Source organism: Bombus vosnesenskii, unplaced genomic scaffold, assembly GCF_011952255.1.
Source record: "Bombus vosnesenskii isolate JDL3184/JDL3185 unplaced genomic scaffold, Bvos_JDL3184-5_v1.1 scf7180000016261, whole genome shotgun sequence".
In the NCBI taxonomy this organism is placed as follows: domain Eukaryota; kingdom Metazoa; phylum Arthropoda; class Insecta; order Hymenoptera; family Apidae; genus Bombus; species Bombus vosnesenskii.
The window spans coordinates 2682370-2698519 of NW_022884330.1; the positions used below are offsets into that span (position 1 = coordinate 2682370).

Consider the following 16150-nt stretch of genomic DNA (forward strand, 5'->3'; position numbering starts at 1 on the left):
GGAACCTTGAAGTTTTTTCCGGTTTTAATCTCGATGGGAAGGGAATCTTGATTTATGCTTTATGATCTACAAAAATCTAAGAATATGCACGCATATACACGGGCTGGCGAAAGTATTTCAACACTCGTAAGTAGTGGAGAACGTGTTATCTGTGTCACAGGTATTCAACATTTTTCTCTCCGACGTTGTACACAGTCTTGGAATTTCGCCATGAAATTTTTAATCGAACGTTACTTCTCTTAAACTGACTTTTTTGATAATTTAGCAAAAAGACTCGAAATACGTTACGTACTCATCTTACTTTGATATTTCTTGTAATACAGAATGAGCCAATAAAACCAAACGTTTGGATATCGCCATTGTTTTCGGAGATACGAAAAAGATCTGTTAACGAAAGTTGTTTAATACAGAGGAGGCTACAATATGGCAGAAATAATTTTTTTCTAATAATTTTGCATAGTATATTTGCATTATATTTGTATATATTTTATGCTTTAGTCGATGCTTGACATTCTCTATGAAATATCAAGTATCAATCTATGTATCTCGAAAAACCATTAATTTAGGAGATATTTTAACTTTAATTCGTCGAATTTAACGTACAAAGGACAAGGAAAGACACAAAACGGTATTATTCTGCTTATGTTATCTTCGTCCTTCATACGTTAAATTAGACGAACTAAAGTTAAAATATCACCTAAACTAATAATATTTCCACATACGCGGGCTAATATTTTTTCTACAGAGAGAACGTCTAACGTGCGTCAACTAATGCACGAAAAATATATACAATCCCGTTAAAAAAAAAAAAGTGGAGATAACCTTGGAACGTCGAAAATTCCTCCAGCTGCAAAAATATTATCACTGCCTACTGTTACAGTCTTGCCTGTGCCTTGAACTTTCGTTCAAGAACAACGGAGATATTCAATTGCTAATTTTCACTTTTTTTTAATACAATATTTATCGGACCACGCGGTATACGCGTAATATACGTGAAAACGGGGATCTACGTTACGAGTAAACGTGTTTTAAAATTACGAATACACGCGACGGTGCAGCAAAGATTGTTCGAACGGTCGAGAAAAGAAACAAATGTTTCGAAGTAAAATCAATTATATTTGGAATATGACGAATAAAACGATATTCCCAATGACTCGATCTTTTCCTCATCGAGGAATATTCTTTTCTCGGCGTATCGAGACACGTTCCTGTTCGCCGGATCAGTCCGGTGTTGGCAAGAAACGTTCTATTTCTGGTGCGAACGTAAAATTTCGCACACCATTATTTACGTCTACTGCTCTCTTCCGATCACTGCGGCGGATGATTGGAATACCCTGTCAAGCGTGAAAACCCATGCCGCCAATATTTTACTAGCCGATACTAACAACTAACAAGCAACAGAATAAACGCGCACCTACCTATGTACATACACGTGCCACTCTAACAATAGCGGTATTCCCTTGTAAAATCCTATTGCCATGGATCCGTTTCGATGAAAAGGATCGTCAGTCGTTCCATTAATCAATCCAGCTACTACCGGATTAGTTCGAGAAATCGTCGATTCTTGTTGCTCTTCGTCCTCTTAAATTAACGCTCTTAATGATCTCGCTCTATTCACACGATAACAGACTAAGAGAGTTTGTAGTAAAATTTACTATCAATGTAGCTCCTCGGAATTTTAATCGATCTGACGATTTCTCAAACGAGCTGTCGGTTAAAAGATCGCGTAATTTAACACTCCGGGGACCGTATACTCTGACAAGCATACAGCCCGAATTTCCGCGTGTTTCTCCAGAGATTAAAAACCGGTCGCTCGGAAAGTTCGTTCCGATTTACATTTCGATTCGATATATGTTTATCGAATTTTTTGGCGAAAACTTCCGATATAATTTTCTATGTCGACCGAAGAGTTAAAAATCGGAACGAACTTTCCGAGCAGCACTTAACAATCGAAATATTCGATTAAAAATCAACGATCATATTTTAAGATACATCTAATTACGTTTTCTGGCATGATACACTTGAAAACAAATTCCCCGAGAGGCACTAAGCAAAAATAATTATTTCATTAAATTCCTTGGAAATCGGAACGAACTTTCCGAGCAAACATTATTATGTCTACATACATTGATAACGGTTTCGTGTTGTTCGAGCATGAAATGTAAAAATGCTTTCATAACATCTCGTTTATAGCATCCACTGCTTGCCTTTTTATCGTTTTATTTAACAGTGGTTAGAATTTTTATACGACACCGCATACGTATAACCGGCGTAATAAACCGATCTAACCAAAAACCACGTAATAAAATTGTATACACCTCAGAAGTTCGTTATTTGCCTCTAGCTGTGGCAAATAGCATTCACGAATATTTCCTGCTTATTCGAAATCGCGATCTCGCACGAATACGCGAAATTCCGATACATCGATCGTCCCTTCAACAGTCTCGATCAATTACCGCGTTTCGTATGAGATCAGCGGATATCGTAATACTTTTGCGACATACGCGAAATTGCGAGCGGCAAAAGGCCAAAATATCCGTACGCCGTAGAACGTAATACGCGAGATCCTTATCCTGACTCGTTTCGAATACGTGGTAGGATCGTGCGGTATCTAAAAAAATGTATTTGCCGACTAAACTCTAGCATTTCAGCTTCCTTCGTCCCGTTTTCTTCGTATTGTCTCGAAAAGAAAGAGAAAACGATGACAGACAGGCGAGGGAAAAGGAAATATTACAGACAACTTTATCCTGCGTATGGCGTGCACGAAGAAACGTAACACGATTTACTGAAACGAGAAACTAGTTCAGCGAAATACCGTATTCCTTATTCGACGACGTCCACGCAACGAGCGGTACGCGGCTATTCCTTGTTGAATATCTCGCGGAGCAATGCGTGCGTCGATCGACACGCATAATAATGGGCTGCGAGTTAATTAATACAAACTGGCACTTTCGATGCGAACACGCGTGAACTCAACTTCGTTAAAACGAAGTCACGGCCTGTGCCACCCGTTGAAATAACAAGTATGCAGAGAAGCTCGCACTGCAGCCAGCAAGAAACCGGCCGACATACGCATTCGCCGGCCGTAGAGAACCGCTCGCTCGTTGACGAAGGAAAAAAGAGCATCTGCGAAAGAAAACAGTGAGTGTACTGAACAGATGAACGCGTTCCATCGCTTAGTCACGGGAACGTGGTAACTTGCTGCTAAATTAATTATTCGTTTGCGCCATAGAAAATATGCTGTACAATATAACACGAGAATATGTGCATGCTTTCTCATCTATTATAAATAATCTATTGATAATTGGTTAAATTTCTGTACGAGCTACCTTAGGATTAATTGTTACGTTATAATAATTATAATAGAATTTTTGTTGTAAACTATACAACAGGGCGTGGCCTGTTAACGGTTTCTTCTTATCAAAAAATTGCAAAAAGTTGCAAAAACTGCGTCGCATATATGAAGATATTAGATGGTACAAATAATTCTTTGTATGTTTAGTGGCGGCAAAGATATGGAGATTAATTTAATTTTTTTTTAAATGGAACTCTGTCCTTTTTTTTTTCTTTTTTTTTTTTAGGTACGCGTTTGTTGAGACGAATACAACTCGCCGCGTGATACGGTTCCGTGTAGTAAAATCTGATAAATTAGATGAGAAAATTCAAATCGATAGCCGAACCCTAGGCGACTGCAACGTCTAACGCCACTGAATATCGTTACGATATGTTATCGTACAAAGGTATCGCGACGTTACGTTTGCAGGGGCAAAAAATCACATGCGCGCAATACATAAAATTTGCGTTATCGCGTAGATAAATAATATACAGAATCGGAATAAATTAGCAAGCAGACTCGTGACAAATACGATCTTTGCCTACGTTTGTCTTTCTCCGGGAAAGCAAAAGAATATTCCAATATCTTTCATTTCTACCCAATTTTTTTCTTTTTTTCCTCCTTTTTCTTCAACATAATTTTCATCGTATTACGTAACTTCTCGCGAGTGTGACTCGATGACAGATCTTTTTATAGAACTGAAAGCGGACAGGTATATATTTGCACGTATTCTCACTTCGATCTAATTTCATACGGTTCGATCTAGTCTAATCTTATTTTCTATTTATTGGTGTACGTATAAATTGTAAATAGTAGCGCTATCAAGAAATTTATCAACTGACAGGTCGAACGATACGAGTTAATATATCACGAACGAATTAAATTCAGATTAATTTTTCTATCGCCATCGTCGTTTCGTCACGCTTGACAATTTCCCTCGTAAATACACATATTGAAGCGTTTTGATTAATGCCCGATCGCTTTCACCGTGACTCATAATCTTTCTCCGTGATTCGCCTTATCTTTCATTCACAACGATTTAATGATGCGTGCACGCGTCTCGAGTGGATCTTCTACACTCTATGGCAGTTAAGAGAACGAACGAGCCTTCGATAAGTCTAATTACAGAAAATAGATACGACATGACGAATTTAGTCGATTTTCACGTCTTCCCGATTTCGCCAACTTTTACTGCTACGTCATAAACAAGAGCTTCACGGGATTTAATAATTATTATTTGGAACTTATCGTACATAATTGTTTCGAAATTTGGCTGTTCTAATCGTCATTAAACATCGTTATTAATATATCGTTAAATATTAATTGTAGGAAAACGCAATACCTCTAGATTTTTCTTCAATTCTTCCAGAAACTTTGCCATCGCTTTAAACACACTTGTCCTGCGTCGTAATTAAACTGCGGGCTTTTACAACGCATTTATAGAAAAGACCAGAAGTGGCAAATTTTGACCGTTTCCCAACGTTCTGGCAAAGAAGTTCACTCTGAGAGTGCTAAGGCACGAGTAAAGTACAATGATTCGCAGCAAGCGTAATTACAAAATTATGAACACGTAGATGAAGTCAACGATGCCCCCAAATACGCTCGATACATTTCGTCCTGTTTCGGAAGTAAATTATAGTGTAATTAGAAACATGTTTCACGAAATATTTGCATCGTAATATTATCATCTTAAATTGTCGCGATTTACTCTTATTAATTAACGATTACAGCAATAAGTTTTTACATATCGACTTGTCTTTACAAAATGTAATGTTACTGTGAAATCCAAACGTACTTCATCTACAACCATCGACTTCTTCATTTTTTACCATAAATTTAGACGATTGTACTTTAGCACCCATGAAAACGATTTTAATTAATTTTAGATGGCCGAAGGAGCACACATTTGACGTCTCTCGACCATCCTGCTTAGAAGCTGCGAAAATTCCTGATACACAAAAATATCTCAAAATATCCAAACTATAGAGCACTTTACACAGTCGTAAGATTTAACAAGCGAAACGATCAGCCACATCGATTCGTACAGATCACCTGTTTACCTAATTACAGTAATACTACTTGATCTAATTCTACGATCTAACGAGAAATCGAAGCCGGCACATCGGTTAGAACCTCCAAATTAATTCGAAATTAACCGATCCCGGAAGATAGTCGGGGAATCACGGTGTCTTCGGGTGTAAATAACCGCTGACAAGTCTCCGAAGGGATCTGCCCGATAGATTTTCTATCTTTTTTCTTTGCCTCGCGAAGCAGCTTAATTTGCACCGAGTAGTCGAAGGGTTAACGCTCACGGGCAAGGAAAATAGAAGGCTTCCGTCGAACGAACGGCTGTTCCAGCAGAGGATGTTGTTACGCACTCGCCGGTTACACGTACACGACGGCGAAGCTTATCGATTTGCTCTCACGCTAGCGAGATGGACGAACGAGACCGGAGCGAAATAGAAGCAACTTCCGCATTCTCTTCGCGAACTGACTTTACGAGCCACGAAAAGCGTGCGCAAAGAGCAACAACACCACCTCGTCGACGAGAAGGAAATTCTCGGTAAAGTAACTACAGCGACGAGAGAAACAAGCAGCCGGAGGAGGAACCTTCGAATCTTTTGTCCCCCGTTGAATAACTACATTTTATTTGCTTCGCTGCTACATTCTTCAGGGCCACGAAGCTTTACGAAAAATGGCTTCTGTTTCCTGAATTTCACCGCGTCTATGGAGAAGCACGACAGCGTCGTGAAAGCGAAAAGGCAAGAGAAGAATAATATCTTATCCTTCTTTGTGAACGGCAGGGATAATATCTCGTCTTCTGTCGTGCATGAGAAGGATAATATCTTTATCTTAATATATTCTTTATCGTATAATGGACGCGGTCAACGCTGAAATGCTACAGCGAGACGTGGATATAGGAAATCTTTGGAGGAAAGAAAGGAAAACTGTCGCTTTAGCAATTGCGTTCTATATGGCGCTATTACAAGAAGAAGAAGAAGACGAAATTAAAGTTTTGATTGATAGGAGCGAAAGTTTTGTCACTGGTGCGCGTATAAGAATGTTTATTTTCGGTTGTACGCAGATACCAAACAGGCTGAGGCAGATGGTAAATAAAATTAGAGGAAAAATGTTGGGATTTTTCTCTTATTTAAAGGTGACAAGCGTACGATGACAAATATTGTTACAACGTTTATTTCATTCGACGATGATATTGAAGGGAGATTTGCAAGTATATCGTGGCTTGAAGAAATCGTATTCCCCGTAAAAAGAGAAAGTAAACGGTATCGGAGAAAGCTGAATGAAGAAATAATTTAAAGATGGAGAAAAAAAAGAAGGGGGAGGGGGGAAGAAGATTAACGTTAAAGTTGCAGGGGGAAACTGGACGCGACAACGTGTGGTTTCCGACCTATACCAAGCGAGGGCCGCGTGAGTAATTAACAGAAAGCCAGTCTGATATCATCGAGATGTAAAACGAGAATGAAAGGAAGATCAAGGTAAATCAAGGTTGCAACAACGTTGCGACGCGACGAGTGCGAGATGTTCCACGCCTTTTCGCGTGAGCGGTAACATACTTTCTTACGTTCTCGCGTTCGACCTACGATTTTTTCTTCATTTCTTTATTTCAATTTCACTTTGAGAACAAATAAGAACGGATGGATATTTCAACGTGACATAGTTTTTATGCGTCCAGAGGAATAGACGAGATTTCGTAAAAAATTAAACGCCCAATTAACGAAAAGAAAATCTCTGGTATGTTGAATGTTTGAATATAAAAGGATGATCGAGAAATTGAAATTCCAGCGTATTTATACAATCTACTTATTAACTACGTATTTTTCATTTTCACACTGGTTACACCGATTTATCGTGATTCAGCGAAACCAAGCAATTATTACCTAAGCCTGACTCAGTCGTCCAGGAAATCATTTCGTTACACCTTTACAAAGTTTCGCTAGCTAGTACGCTCCTATTCTTCCACCTTTACGACGCAATATCCTTTCAGCAAGAAAATTATACGGCGGCCAATTTTCATCCAAGCATGCACACAATTACACAGATCGCTCATTCTGCCCGTAGAGCATTGACCATTGTTTACTAACGTCTAAGGTAATACGGGTGGCAATATCGAACTGAAAGTTAAACAGTCGGAAAGTAATTAACGTCAGATCACAGGTGGGCGTCCTGACGCGTTTTGCCAACGTAAAAACGAAATCTTTCATTGCGACAAGATCGAACCAACGAAAAGAATTTCATTTCAATTTCCCGTTTGGCCGAGCCAACCCGATCAAGTTCTATTTTCAAGGCCACGGCACTGAACAATAAAACACACTAACAATAAAAATGATAAGCGACCTAGTTACCTCTGTTGGTGTATAGAAAATAAAAAGAAAAAAAGATTTCGCGGTTCGTCGATTCGTCTTGCTATCTGTGAACTTTGTCGAATAACCTTTTCTCTCTCGTCTAATGAAATTAATCCGATGAAATGGCAAGTAAAACTATCGGAATCAGAGGTGATAGAAATAAATTTTGATATGGCGATCTACTCACTTTTGCGGTTTGAGGCTCGATATCGGTAAGCCTTTGAGCACGAGGCCTCTCTTGGGCCGGTCCTGGCATCCTTTGCAGCCTCTCCGTGGACGAGGACGAGGAGGATGAGGATCCAGGCCTTTGGCCTGGTTTGCCACGCGCCAGGATGACGGCAGGATTTTACTTTCCTCTCGATTGAACCATTATTCCTCTTTCACGTTCTTCTGCGCAAACAATTTCCACAGTGCTCAGACGTCTTTATAGCTACGCCGTTATTATTACGGACGAAATATTAACTCGTGTATATTATCGCGGTAAACAGCCGCAGATGCTCGTAAATTTCACTTGGATCAACCTACAACACCGAGCGCTTCACGCGTCTTCTACCAAATGTTGACGCGCTGCACGTTACCATCGATGACTCACGATTCGAGTCAAAGACAAGATTTTTATTTCACGGCGAAGGATAAAACGTGTATTTTACGGTGCAAGGTAAAATTTTGACTTTCATGATGTCAGAGTTTTCTAGTCCTTTTTGAAAACGCTGCTTGGCAAAGAGAAAGGATCTTTTGGAAAAATGTATCGGCGAGGGTAGAGCAAAGTACGAAGGATTTTAATCATAACACGGGAAAAGTCTCTTTCGTCGATCTTTCGCCTAAACTGTAGCGCTTAAAGTACTTAGATGTAGCACTCAGAGTACTTCAAAACGAGCTTTGATTTATCGCTTTACTTCTGCATATTCCGTTCGATGTTTTTCATTCTTTTCTTATCCACCCTCGCCAATTGCAATTTTAATTATATCGATCGATACAAAGAAGTACGAAGAAGCGTTATGGTTCCATTGGCTTATTCGTAATTTTCTATTTGAATAAGAAATAAAAAACAGGAGAATCAATTACAAAGATTGTAATCGATTTCGATGTTCTTTCTCTACGTGTTAAAAATTGCCACCTTTTCATTCGAAAATGAAATATCCTCCTCTAACGTAAAATTATAAACGATGGCCATCAGCGTGATCGTTTTTTCACCTGTCGAATGTGATACAAAGTTTGGTGATGAAAGTTTCATGAATTTTACGAGCTTTTTGCTGATACGAAACCGCTGGACGGTAGCTTCATTAATATTTTAGTGAACGAAAGCTGTGTTGGTTATTAAGTTCTAATAATTCAGTGTCCCCGATGAGGCAAGTAACGAATTAAACAGTCCACCCTGTGTAAGTGCCATTCGAAACACGGTGCATCGTGCCGACTAACAAGACGATTTGAATATACGAGCATCTAACTACCTCTGTCAATGTAGCTTTATAACTCAGTGACTTAAGAGCTTAATGAAACTGGTCATGATTCTACGATGACACTAATTAAAATTCATATCCGATAAAATCTATGTAGAATATAAGCCAAACAATGCACTACATACTGCTTATGATCGTCAGAAAAATTTCATTAAATCAACGATCTGTACGTAAGAGAAATTAATGAAGAAATTAATATATTCCTGTGCTTCGTCGATTCTAAATAATTCATATTTTTCGCAATACCAGTTCCAACATCGTTGCGAAGAAAGCTTACACTCACTTCGACGTACGTACGTCGTTATCTCATGATTCGCGTTTTACCTTCGGTATTTGATATTCGATATGAAATCAAAGAAAAATTATTATTGTAACGTGAACATCATAGACGATAGCATTTCTGGTCGTATTACATTTTCGTAAACGATTTGGTATCAAAGAAAGATTCATGAGAAATTTTAATATCAATAATTTTAGTATCTCTTATTTTACGTAATACAATTTTTTCTATGCTACACGTACATATAATATAAATACCCGTAATTTAATTCAAAATTCCGGTGACCTAATATGCGTAAAAGAAAATTATAAAATTCTCATACCATTGCAATAATGATTCTCGCGTACAGATGTACGTAGGAGTCGCGCTACATTTTCGAAGACCAAAGAAAGGAAATTGAATACGAAGAGCTGAAGAGGTAGGACCGAAGGAACGAACAAAGAAAAGTGAAAATAACGATTGTAATTAATTTTTACGGGTCTGCCCTGTGGCGATTTTATCTGCGAATCGAGAACACGAGGCGGATGAAAGTTTCGCGAACGCTCGACCGCGAGTAAAGCGCGATATTTACTGCATCGAAGGCGGTCAGGTGAATTTGCTGTTTTAAATCTGACGGCCTTGCCACGGCCTACGAGTACTTACATATATACACGCAGATATAACGATCGTCTTGAACTTTAATCAAGTGAAAGTGCTATTCTGATCGACACCCAGGGTAATCGATTGTACCTTGAGGCTAAAATCCCTTTTCTTTTTTTTATTATTATTCTCCACTGAGATTTTGATATATATATATGCATGTATCCTTGCAATAAGGATTTGGTATCTGTAAAATATTTTATAGGATTTTTTTAAAGATTTTATCCTGATCTCAAGGAGTTCCAGAATTATAGTCGAGAAAATTAAGTCCGACAGTAAAACGATCGAATCAAATGATCTTTAAGAGCTAATGTTTAATAATATTAATTACAGAGATTTTTCTTCCCCAGATTGAGGATTATACTACTTGTATCATTTTCTCGTACGTGTGAGCTTCACACGTGTTCATTTTGATAATTGATCGTCGTTTCTCTAAGCAAAAATTATACTAATGATTGATTATGATTACGGTGTTGCTTGGTATGAAATGTCAATATCAACAACTATTGCCACAGATCAGTATAGTACGTTGAATTACTAGTTACGCAAACGTAACAGATTGTTATGGTTAAAAAGATGAAAAGAAAGTAACGGTCCGCTAATGTACTAGATATTGACAAAAAGAAAATATTTAAAGAATCGGAAGGATCCCTATTCGTTGAGGTGATAAAAAATAACAGGAATACGACACGATGTTTCACGGGAACCTGTAATTAAGCTATCTACAGGAAGTGTTATGCGATTAACATTTTAATCTGTAGAGTTACTAACTTTCCAAACTAATTAAGAGAACGACTCGAAAGTAAAACGGGCCACGTTGAAAAATACAATCTATCTATTACATTTGAAGATCACAGGAGAAAAATATTACAAGTCATATTTCTTGGTTTTTCTAAGAAATCGAGCTTAAAATTCAACGATATACCATCAAAAACTGTTTGGAATTAAATGTATATTTTTGCTAACCTTCTGAGTGTTTCAAAAATATTAATTGTTATACAATTAGTTACAGGTTATGACTATGACATATTACAATTTGTTATACTATTACTATAACGTTAATACTTTTAGAAAATTTCATAGACTTTTAGTTTCTCGCGTCTATTCAATGCCCAATTAACATAACCTCTAAACAAATAAGAACTTAGAAAGAAAAAGAAGAATAGAACAAACATATGTAATACGTAATGATTGGAAATCAAAGTCATCTTATTATATAGTTTATCGATATTTCTCATTCGACTAATTAACAGAAGCTCTTTCACAGACTAGTGTTTTTCTTGCTAAAGAGTACATCCGGTTACACGTCCACGAGTAAAACTGATGGTTGCTTCCTTTTCTTCTTTTTTTCTCGTTTTTTACGCTGCCTAAGAATGTGCAGCAGTAATACAGTGGAGAAACGACGAAAATAAAAGTGTAACAAAGGCACAAGTAAAAAGTCCATGCCATATCCGGTACTATACGACGACGTCTTAAATATTTGCGGGCAAAGAAGTTGTTAGATCGAGGCAATTAAAATGGCGGCTGAGGAAGAAAATTTATCATAAAAACGATCCTAATTATGATATACCTTGTTATAAAACTTTAAAAGATTTAAAATGAAATTTATGTATAGTATAAAATGTGGAAGAGCTTCATGTGCTCCTTTAATAGCAAATTCGATCGATAAATTTGAATCCCTAGAAGTTAATTCGATCCACATGTGTTTGGGCTTCGGTGTCGTACGAGTCAAAACTGGCAAGTGTCCATTGACTATCTTTATTAAAAAAGAAAAGGAATAGTTCGTGTTATTCACCTTAAAAGAAGTAAATATCAATGAATTTTTCAGAATCTTTTACATAACTTAAATTTTTAGAAAGTCTACGTCAAACCTAAGAAATCGTAGTGTATCGTTTGATATAACTATTACTATTACCATTGCAAGGTTAACCTATGTTTGTGTAATGATAATTTGCCTAATAATCCAACAATTGAAAAAGAAATTACATATATCAATTCATACTAAAAATATTACGCATCAAATAAATCGAAAAACTAGCATAGAGGTTAATTCATCTCTGAAATGACTTCATAACCTTAACGCCGCGCCGGTTCGCGACGTTTACCGAAACAATATCGTCAACGACGCGACTAATTCACGAACGCGCGCGCATGGGCTACACCATAGAAACGAATAATTTCACAAAGCCGTTGACATGTCTCTTAATATAGCTTAACGAGTTTGATAGAGACGAGCCAAGATGAAGTTTTTCAAGAGGGAGAAGATTACATCGTTTCGATAACTTTACTATGCCAAGGTTACTACATATCTCGAAACGTGTGTTACAGCACAGAATGCAAATGTTCGTGGTATTCGAACCTTTTTCTTTCACGAATTCTTCCGCCTTCTGCGTATTATTATTCTCGCTGTGATGTTCCAGCACGCGCAACCACATCCATTGCTTAATTACAAGCCGCGCGGATTGTTTTTCTTCTATTCCGGTTGTGTAACGTACGTACAATGAGAACTTAATTAAGCATCGTGCACACGAGAAGCCCTTATCGCGTTACACGCACTTCAATTCCTACATGTCAATTCACGAAAGTATTCGAATACATGTAGAAACTTTTCACGAATATTTTAATAATGTGTGTTATAGAAGACATTTTACGTGTAATGAGACTGGACTATATAACTCTTTAGTATTCAATTAAGAGCAGTATTTGTCCAACGTCTCATTATTTGTTGATACTTCGAAATCTAAGAACAAGTTTCGTATAATTTTTCAATATTTTATATGGATTCTGACACGATGTCGTAAGTCGTAAACTATAGGGTTAGGAATTTATCATCGCACTTTAACATATTCTTCTACTAAATGTGTATGATAAACACTGATTGTAAGATAGATATCTTATTAAAATCTTCGAATTCAATGATACTATCCAAACATAAATGCAGTACGTAGTAAATATAAACGAGGAACCATGATTAAATGAATCTATAAGAATAAATCTTCCTTTTCATTTTAATACAACTTCTATCACATTATAATACAAATCATTTATTCTGTCTCTTAGCAAAAATACTCAGAGCGAACTGTAGTATCTACGCAAATTTTGAGGTTATCTATTGCGTTAAAAGGTTCGTGAAGATTTTCGAAGAAAAAGAATAGATCCCATGCGGTATCGCGTAATACACAGGGTTAAGTGCAATGAACTTTGCATACGAAATTGCATCGTAGTAATGGGCCACATAAATAAGCCTGTACGGACGTATTTACATGGTAGAATAGTTGATTCGCATATCACGATAAATATCGAGTATAGAGTAAACGAGAAACGGAGAAACAGCTGGAATATCGACTCTCACCTGAAACGACTCGCGCAAGGGGAAGTAACGGCGGTTATGTCAGGGAAACGACAATACCGATAATTCTCTGCTGGCACATCGTAGAGACTAGGAAAGCCCTTTTACATCCTCCGCCATTTACTGCACCGTTACACGCACACGCACGTTCACGACCAGACGACGAGTAATAGAAACACACAAGGAAAGAGCAACACGCGTTATTCTATTAACAACGAATCAACAATGAGAATTTACTTGCAGCAAGTCTTCATTAGTAAGCGTACTACTTATACACTGTTAAAAAAGATAATGTTAAAAGATTCATTTTGACTCGTTTCGCGCGCCTATCGTACACGAGTGTAATTTTATTATGAATAGAAAACAAGAACTTGCTCGGGTACTAACAAGAAACACACTTACATACATAGGTTAGGCGTAAGATACACTACTGAAAAAAATGATATGAAAAAGAGAACGGTCATTTTGACTTGTTTCGTACGTCGTACACGATCGTACGCGACTGCAATTTTATTCAGAACGAAATCACGACTAAAGACTTGGTTGGATACAAAGCGTACTTACACGGGTTGGACGTAATATACACTGTTGAAAAAAATCATGCGAAAAGGAGAACGGTCATTTTGATTGGTTTCGCGCGCCGATCGTACGCGAGTGCAAATAAGGCCACGTAAGGGGCACCGAAACGGCACTTGCATACTAACAAGAGGGAAGCTCCTCTTCCCTTACCTAGCGTGTATATTAATATACATTAAGCCGCGTGAATACGCGCGTTACAATGGGTGTGTATATGCGTTACGTACTTGCGTGAATATCACCACTCCCGAGGTTGAGGATCCCTGCCTAGCGAAACAGAGACAGAGAGCACGACGAAGAAGCGAGAAAAAGGTACTCTAGGTTCACCACGAAGAAAAACACACGTCTGCCGGAACGCGAGCCATGTTTGTCCCTGGCTAATTCACCGCGAGACTTGTAAACCAATACGGATATCTTGTTGACAGTTCTGTTGTGGCATCGCCTTCGTTCGTCTCCACAGACTTCACCGGGTTGCCCGCGAAATTAACCTTCATTTACGAACCCCCACAAAATACTGTTTCCACTACTTTCCTGTCAATCCGACCTGCCTAACCTGATCCTCGCGTCTTGACTGGGCAGAAGAATGAATACTACGCTTGTTATGCGCAACTACACTTGCGCAGGATTCTATCGGCTGCGCTAACCTATGGCGGGAACATTTCAATTTCAGTAAAAAAGTATTTAGGTTTTCCAGCAATTTGTATAGTAGAACATTGCGTTAAACGGTAAGATGTATTTAATATTATATATAATTTTCACAGGATTCTATCGGTTGCGCGATATATAGTTTATATGGGAACAATTCAATTCGAATAAAATAATAAACTGATAAAATAAAATTTATTTTTCTTATTACTTCTACAAAGTAGAATATTAAATTAAACAGTAAGATTAATTTTTGTATAATAAGTTACATATATATAATTGTTATTACATTTTAGAAATAATATGGTATAGATAATGTAACTGTTACTTTTCCTCTGATTGATTAATGCTAGAAAAGCTATAATTTTGATGAATTAACGGTATTAATTTAATCATAAGTGCTGCTTCTACCTCGTGTGAATTTTCCACGTTTAACATAGAAAAACAATTTTCCTTAAACTCAATACTTGAACTATGTTTAATTACGTTTGATAGAGCAATAGCAAGCACATGACATGATCTATAATGGTTATCAAGTGTAATATGATTACAGTATAACATGTTTTGGTTAATATGAACCATAAACTTTATATGGAAATTGAATTGCTGTAATAAAATTATTTCGTTCAATATAATATTCGTGAATTTTTCTCTGTCAGAAAAAATTAGTTTATCCTGTAACGTGTAAAGATAAAAGTTTATAAAAATAGATACATGTATGATTTCACAATATAATATAAACACTTCAGTAAGCTAGTAATGTCAAAAAATAAATCGGTATCATCTATAAAATATTGCATACCTTAATTACAAAAGATAAGTAGGCTTTCTGATAGAGGAAATTGATAAGATTTACGTTTTTCTTACTATGCACCAATGATAAACGATTAGACACGAAATATATATCTAGTGTTTCCTGAGAGTCGCTATATTCGTTCTGACTACATACTGTAGCAATTACTGAATTTTTAAAAACGGTGTTTGTGGTAATGAAGTTCCAAAATATTTCACGTGAAAATGATAAAACATCATTTATAGATTGCCCATAATTTGTGATTTGTATCGTATAATACATTGTGTCATTTTTCACTAATGTAACATCTATATAACTGTACTTCACTTTCTCATATGAAGACCTGGTGTTCCATTCTTCGAAACATCTTAATATCTATTTTACATAAAACATAAAACTTAAGAAATTGTTTACGAATCGAAAATAATAAAAAGAACGTAACAAGGTTATATAATACATAAAAATTATGCTACTTTCAAATGACACGATTTAAAACATTTAGTTAGCAAACCAACAAATATTATCATAACTGTTTCAGATAATTCTATAAATCGTTACCCTAGTATGATTATCGTAACAAAGCGTACTTTTTTAACGATATTTACGACTAAATTCGTGTCCCACATAATGGTATCCATAATCACGGATAAACTGATTTGAAACTACCGGTACTGTGGGATCCTGACCTCTAGGTACGAAACACAACACTG

At 36.9% G+C, this 16150-nt stretch overlaps 2 protein-coding genes across 8 annotated transcripts in view; both read right to left on the minus strand.

The window, feature by feature from the left end:
* The window catches only part of LOC117241617 (GTPase-activating protein CdGAPr), a 32695-nt gene extending 18107 nt beyond the window's left edge, over positions 1-14588 (minus strand). For 4 of the 7 annotated variants that reach the window (XM_033507500.1, XM_033507498.1, XM_033507497.1 and 1 more), the window contains exons 1-2: positions 14230-14588; positions 7886-8088 (exon numbers count right to left, since the gene is read on the minus strand). In XM_033507500.1, coding sequence (XP_033363391.1) covers positions 7886-7954 — 69 coding nt within the window. In that variant the 5' untranslated portion in view covers positions 7955-8088; positions 14230-14588. Of the gene's footprint in view, positions 1-7885; positions 8089-13429; positions 13579-13990; positions 14147-14229 lie in introns of those variants that run through there. The other 3 variants (XM_033507493.1, XM_033507494.1, XM_033507499.1) reach the window with 3 other exon arrangements.
* Positions 14589-14927: 339 nt separating this feature from the next.
* LOC117241820 lies at positions 14928-15833 on the minus strand. Its single transcript, XM_033507972.1, has 2 exons — positions 15450-15833; positions 14928-15322 (listed from the first exon to the last, which is right to left on the minus strand). Exons 1-2 carry the CDS (start codon positions 15720-15722, stop codon positions 14972-14974), a joined length of 624 nt encoding a protein of 207 aa, XP_033363863.1. The 5' UTR covers positions 15723-15833; the 3' UTR covers positions 14928-14971.
* Between the last annotated feature and the right edge of the window lie 317 nt (positions 15834-16150).